Below are 7,714 nucleotides of genomic sequence, written 5' to 3'. Positions count from 1 at the left end.
TTTTAATAAATTAAATGTGTACCAGGAACGGGGCGTTACAGTTAAATACCTACAAAATACTAGATGAAGATAGAGTATGATTATATGAATTATAATCATATGGATGATTATGTATGTAAGAGTAGATCTTAATGGTATTATGTTAAATACCTACATGTTATTAGATGAAGATTTAGCTTAAGTACTTAATGAATTAAGTACTGGGTTAATAGTAGAAGATTTATTAATCAAATGATGTGAGAGAAAGTTATGTGACAAGTGATATGTAAGACTATGGCAAGACCATAACATTCACATGAAAGATTATGAGAATGTAAAAAGATGATTCCTCCGGGAATGTAGAAAGATGGTTCCTTCAAGAATGTAGAAAGATGGTTCATTCGGGAATATTGGGAATGTAAAAAGATGATTCCTTCGAGAATGAGATTATGTGTGTTTGAAGAAGATTGAGAAAGGTTTCCATGAATGGAACAAGGTAAGAGGTTTCTTCTAAAGAGCCTTGATAAGTAATACGTGAGGGATTATGGGTAAAGAATTTGTAAGGGATCATTGTAATCCACGGGCAATTCAAGAAAGAAAAGTTGTCAAAGGATCTGCAAGGGATCGAGGTGAGAAGACTAAGTCCGGATGATTGTAAACCGATAGGTCAGAACTATGTTGTCCCACTAGTTGATAGGTGAAGCTATCATATGTGATTAGACCGGTTGGTTCTAAATAAGAATAGAATGGAAAAGCGTGAGAAGATGAGAGTAGAGAGGCAGATTGTGAAAAGAGATGCAAGTAAAGTATGAGAAGAGGTGAGGAGATGCGATGCGGATAGAGTAGGAGTATGGGAAGAGGTGAAGATAGAGTATGGGAAAAGTATGAGATAAGATGAGAAGAGGTACATATAGAGCAAGAGAAGAGTATGAGATGAAATGAAGATAAAGTAAGAGTTTGAGAAGAGGTAAAGATAGAGTAAGAGTATAAGATGAGATGAGAAAGGGTGCAAATAAAGTAAGAGAAGAGTATGAGATGAGATAAATATAGAGTAAGAGTATAAGAAGAGGTAAAGAGTAAGAGTATGAGATGAGATGAGAAGAGACGCATAAAGAGTATGAGATGAGATGAAGATAGAGTAAGAGTATGAGAAGAGGTAAAGATGGAGTAAGAGTATGAGATTAATATGAGAAGAGGTAAGAATAAAGTAGAGTATGAAAAGATGAGAATATAAGAGAAGAATGCGAGAATATGAGACTAGAGTGAAAGAGTATGAGAAAAAGATGTTAGAATGACAGAGTGTGAGTAGAACAGAACAAAATTGTAGAGTATGAAAAGAAAGAAAGTAGAGAAGAAGAGTATGATGACATAAAAACAGAGTATTTTATAACTCACAAGACTTGTTGTCTGATGTTGTAGATTTTCATGTGTTGCAGGTTCAGGTAGTAGTTGTTGTATGGGAGGAGATAGAAGCACTAAGGACTTGTACTAGATATAGTTTTTTATTTGGTACTTCCTTGTTGCTTTAAATTATGGTTATGATATGTTATAAACCCAATAATATCCTATAATGTAAAATATTTTTGAAATTTAGAATTCCACATTTGTATAGAAAAACTTTTGATAAATCTTCATAATATTAGTTGAGAAAAATTGAGTTCTTTACATATTATGTACATATTAAGAGGATGCATAATGGAGAGTTTAGTAGGAGAGTTGAGTAAGGTGGCAAACTTACTCGTCATTTAATGGATTCAACTCTACCATTATGAGATGTCATATTGATATTCAATAAGTTTGGAGTTCAATAGTCATTGAATCTTTCAATGGAGAAAAGGAAAGTTTTCTATTACATAAATAAATATTTAAACATGTTCCATTGAATTTTATAGAGTTCAATACATTATAGAAAAACAAATTGATGGAATTATATAAAATATACAAAGATGACGTGCCAATCCATTAAACTTTATTTATATATTAACTATTAGGCTAAAGGGAGTGGGGGCGCCAAGCCCACTCGCCAAAAGCTTGGCATGAACAAAACATCACCCCCTTCACCATGTTAAGCAATGTGCTAAGAAGAGCTCGCCAGTTCACTAGCGAGAAGAGAGAGAAGAAAAGATTATTTGCAATTGGCTGTCATTGGCCCTTTTGTATTTGCTTTCTTTTTTTATTTTATTTTTTTCTAAAATCAGAAGGCTGTGATTGGTCATCTTTTATTTGGATTTTTGTTTTAATTTTTTTCTTAAAATTCAAGTGTATATATTTTCTATGACAAAAGATTAGGTGGAAAAAAATATGATGTGGCATGTCTTAGCATCTCTTTAGCATGTCTTAGCATCTCTTTAGCATGCGCCACCACTCCCTTTAGTCTTACTCATTTAACAATAGAATATCTTGGTAAGAACCATATATTATCATGTATTTTTATAGGATATTGACAATGATCATTAAATGGTTAAGATTTCCTTATAAGAATATTAGACGTGTTTATCCTACTAGTTGATATCCTTAGAATGATGGAAGCAGTTGATGCATTTTTTTGGATAGATTAATGAATATAACCTCATTTAGAAATATGTACAATAACCATGCTTTTAAACATATTGATGTAAAAGCTAAAATCATACATGAATATTAATTACACTGATGTGTAAATTTATAAAGGGCAACAGATGAAAAACTATATGAATGGTTATATAAAGATAACATTATGTTTGCCCACTATATATTAATTTAATTAACATTACATAATCCCTATGAGGTTGGGTTTGTCATGTAAATGAGCTAGAACTGTCCAGGTGTTCATTGAAATATTGCAAGTAGACTTCCATTTAATTTTCCGTTTCAAAAAAATATATATTTATTTAATAAAAGAATATGCATGTCATGTAACTTGGGCTACAACGTACATGTAATTTTTTCCAAAATAAACGAAAAATTAATGGCAAATATCCATCCATCCATTCAGCTAGTAATGTTTTAGATAATGCCGGTATTGCTGCTTAATTATGGGAAGAATGGTGTCCCAAGAGCTAGCAATGGAACCTTCCGGTGATTAGCGAGACCAAAAGTTTCATTCATATCTACGTCCTGTGGCCTAACTCCTTGTGGCAGAGCCCAATCGAACCTGTACAAAACATTAGCCAGAACCTTCTCATTGATGGCCATGGCAAATATCCTTCCAGGGCAACTCCTCCTTCCAGCACCAAATGTAAGCAACTCAAAATTGTGCCTCACGAAATCAATAGATGACTCCAAGAACCTCTCCGGCATAAACGTTTCAGGTTTATCCCACACTTTAGGATCCCTCATAATTGCATAAACATTGACGTATACCCTAGTTCCTTCTGCAATATCATACCCCATTACTTTGGCATCGTGTCTTGCAACTCGTGGTGGTAGAACTGGAAGGGGAGGATGGAGTCGTGTGGCTTCCATGATGACGCATTTTAGATACTTCATCTTCTCCACATCGTTGTCAGTTATGTCTTTCTTTCCGTTAAGGACTGCCCTTATCTCGGCCTGGACTTTCTCAAGGCAATCACGATGTAACAGAAGTTCAGTCATCGCCCATTCCAGTACGGATGATGATGTATCCGTACCAGCAACATACGCATCCTACATACAAAATAGGTCAAAACAAGTTTAGTGGCTGAGATTCATTCAATTGTCAATTTGTCATGTATATAAGATAAAACGGATTATAAAATTATCGACTAATATATTATACTCATATTTAGTCAATTATATAATCCGCCCTTTAAGCTTGTTTAATATAATATGCATTTCATGTGGATAAAGTATGTACTATAATTGACTAAAACTACCACAATTATAAAAATCAAGGAGTTAATTAAAAATCTTCAAAAAATTAATACACAGAAACCGGAACAAACTTAAATACATAGTTTAAAGTATATATAGCACTAAATATATATTACCGACAAGTTAATTATAGAGATTTAGAAAAACAGTATATGACTAAAATTTGAAATTTGTTTAACTTTCATTTTGAGATTCAACAAAATTTTTGTCTTTTAGGCTGGAGTGGAGACCTCTCAACGCGTGAACATCGACCCCATTAGTGGTGGGTTGGTTGTGACGTGAAGCCAAGGACGGACGAAGACGAAAGATGGGTTTGGCCGGGGCTTTTTGACCGTTGAAAAGCATTAAATAAAAAAAATGTTTTTTATTTTTACTTTATTCTCTCTGTATATACATCCATTTTTACACAAAATTTTCAAAACAAACATACAAACTCTTTCAAATCAAACACACACATTTAACAAAAAATGGATAGCAGTTCTGATGACGAGTTGGTTTTGCACAAACTATTGTCTGCGGCACAAGACATGATTCATGCGAGAGACGAAAGTTCACACCGCGATAAGAAACATAGAAAATGGATCAACCGGGATCGAGAGACGGCAAATGAACTTTTGGTACGTGATTATTTTGCCTCTGATAGTTTATATGACCTATCGAGATTTGAAGAACGTTTTCGTATTAGTAGAAATTTATTCTTACGTATAGCTAGAGATTTGGAACGTAATTATGAGTTTTTCCAATTACGATGGGATGCTAGAGGTAAACGTGGTTTTACTACAATACAAAAATGTACAGCCGCACTTAGACAATTGGCATATGGCATAACCGCAAACGCTTCATATGAGTATTTGAAAATGTCTGAGAGGACGGGTCGAGAATGTATATATCTTTTCTGTGAGTATGTTATAGAGCTTTACCGTGACATATACTTGCGACATCCGACTAAAAGTGATGTCGAACAGTTGTATGTCGCACATCAAGCTACACATGGTTTTCCAGGGATGTTTGGTAGTATTGATTGTACACATTGGGAGTGGGCAAATTGTCCCAATGTGTGGCGTGGTCAATTCACGCGAGGTGATCATGGGGTACCGACTGTTATATTAGAGGCGGTTGTTTCACAAGACTTATGGTTTTGGCATGCATTCTTTGGTATGGCGGGATCCAACAATGACCTGAATGTGCTTCAAGCGTCTCCGTTATTTAACAATATTTTGCAGGGTAAAGCACCAGACATGTCATACGTTTTGAATGGAAATGAATATAAGTATGAGTATTACCTAGCTGATGGGATATATCCAGAGTATGCTACTTTTGTCAAATCATATTCATTTACAACCGATGAAAAAAGAAAATTGTTCAAGTTAACACAGGAGTCTGCACGGAAGGATGTGGAACGAGCGTTTGGAGTCCTAAAATAAAAGTGGCACATAATCAAACATCCAACACGAACATGGGATAGGGCCAAACTGACCACGGTGTTGACTGCTTGTGTTATTTTACATAGCATGATAATAGAAGAAGAGAGCAGGACTATTTGTTCATATACCGGGAATGATATACTTAATCCACCTGCAGTAATACAAGTTGGCAACCCGGCATACTTCTCTAGAGTTTTGGAAATACAAAATCGTGAAACACATCACAATCTACGCCATGATTTGACCGAGCACATATAAGGAAGACAACTCCAAGGGTGAAATGGCGATGAAGACGAAGAGGATGAGGGCGATGATGGCGATGCGAATGCAGACGATGACGACGAGGCGGACGAGGTCGATGAGGATGGTGACGACGACAAGTAGTATTTGTCTATGGTTTTTGTGTTTTAAGTTTTTATGTTTTTTAATTAAGTAGTGTAATGTTTTATGTTTATATTAGTAATTTAGGTTTTAAATTTCTATGTTTTTAATTAATGAAATTTGGTTTTTTTTTTTTTTTTTTTTTTTTTTTTTCAAAAAATTTATTTATGTTATAAATTATGTTTTTATTTAATATAATGTAACAACAAATAAAAAAATAAAAATATTTATTTACGTTATAAATTATGTTTTTTATTTAATATAATGTTACAAAAAATAAAAAATGAAAATATTTATTTATGTTATAAATGATGTTTTTTATTTAATATAATGTTAGAAAAATAAAAAGAATAAAAAAAAGAATATTGTTAGTGGTAACCATTTCCTGTCTTTAGTGGGTGGTGGTGAAGATGATGTGGCGCAGAGGTGGCACCACTTTTTCGGTGGGTTGGTGGTGACCACTCCCCACAGCCTTTAAATGAGAGATTTAAGTGATTCTCTAAGATTTTAACACCTTAGGCCTTTAATGAATGTAAATTTGCTACATTGTCATTTCACAATTTTCCGTTTAATCAATGTAAATTTATTACATCATAGTCATTTCACAATTTCATTTTAAATCAATGTAAATTTATTACATCATAACCAGCTATAACATTCTGTTTCGAATTGTTCCCATTTTGAATTGGTGATCAAAGGGTTGGGTATTATCAGGCTTCAGAACCTCGAGGAGTTGGGTTTTGGACCCAGTTGGAGTTAGATAATGTATCTTGGTTGCTCGGGTATTGAGTTGGAGTTTTTGGATCAAAGGGTATGAATTTATTTTGAAGTATTGCAAGGAACTCGACGAGTTGGGAGACTCCAACTCGTCGAGTAGAAAGCTTTCCAACCGCGTGGATTGGAGGACCTACTCGACGAGTTGGGGCTGGAAATGGAAACCCTAATTTTTGGGCATTGTACCCTATTTAAAGGACTTAAGTTCTAGGGATGGCCTCCTTACCAGCCTCCTTGCCCAGAAGAAACCCTAGATCGTTTTCCCCACTTGTTCATGGAGTTTTGAGAGCTTGAGAGTGATTCTTGAAGGAAATCTTGAAGAGAGAAGTATCAAGCTTGGAGGAGTGATCTTGGATCCAGAAACTCTACATCAAAGGCTACATCTTTGAGGTATAAAGTCATAACCTTGACATGTAGCTTAGTAGATCTCATCTCTTGTAGTTTTGGCTTGGTTTTGGGACTTTGACTTGAGTATCCAAAGAAAAGAGGTTTCCAGGGGTTGAGGATGTAGATCTGGCCCCTACATGACCCCTAGAGGATTAAAGTTGCAAACTTTAATAGCCTCCATGTCCCATTCATGAAATATGTCCATTATGAAGCCAAAAATGGACCTTAGAGAGTGTTATAAGCATGTATGGACGTAAAGTTGGAAACCTTACGTGATTAAACCACCTTAGGACCTCAGATTTGTGTTTTGGAACCCTTGGATTCAAGAAAAATGGCTTAATGCATTAAGTGGGTTGGCAGACTGAAGAACTCGACGAGGTGGTCTGGGGTTACCCCGATTCTGTTGGAAAACGGAGGAACTCGACGAGTTGTAGGAAAACTCGACGAGTTGGATCGCAATATCGCGATTATGACTTTGGGGTGGACTCGACGAGTTAAGTCAACTCGGAGCGTTGACTTTGACTTTGACTTTGACCAGAAGTTGACTAGGGTTGACCATTCAGTATTTAGGCCTTTTTGGTATTAGGTCTTCGCAGGTTAGGTCCATGAGGGATTTGGGCCTTATTGGGCCTTGTGAGCCATTTCGGTTTCAGGCTATCTTATGGGCTTGTAGTACATGGGCTTCGTGGGCCAATTGGAAACGGGGTTATAGACTATGGAAATTATTGGGCTTTAGGATAAGGCCCATTGAAAAGGTCTGGGCCCAATTTGGAAGATTGGGCCATAAGTGGGCCATTATTAGGCTTTGATGATTATGGGATATTGGACCATCGGAATGTCAAGTGTTTGGACTAGAATGAATGTTTGGGCCTCATGGCAAGACCCATGTAGAGGTTTGGGCCCAATTTTCCATTGGTTGATTAATTGGCCTTTGGGCC

The 7,714-nt window shown here is 35.7% G+C and overlaps 1 protein-coding gene across 1 annotated transcript; it reads right to left on the bottom strand.

Annotated features, from left to right (window-relative positions):
* Window positions 1-2,991: 2,991 nt before the first annotated feature.
* On the bottom strand, window positions 2,992-4,210 carry LOC145105108 (cytochrome P450 71A8-like). The gene is made up of 2 exons (XM_079042243.1): window positions 4,205-4,210; window positions 2,992-3,603 (listed from the first exon to the last, which is right to left on the bottom strand). Exons 1-2 carry the CDS (start codon window positions 4,208-4,210, stop codon window positions 2,992-2,994), a joined length of 618 nt encoding a protein of 205 aa, XP_078898369.1.
* Window positions 4,211-7,714: the final 3,504 nt, after the last annotated feature.

The sequence above is a fragment of the Lactuca virosa genome, chromosome 4, assembly GCF_052849685.1.
Source record: "Lactuca virosa cultivar CGN04683 chromosome 4, Lactuca_virosa_CGN04683_v6, whole genome shotgun sequence".
Taxonomy (NCBI): Eukaryota; Viridiplantae; Streptophyta; class Magnoliopsida; order Asterales; family Asteraceae; genus Lactuca; species Lactuca virosa.
Note: the sequence above shows the minus strand (reverse complement) of the source record. Positions and strands in the feature narration are given on the sequence as shown.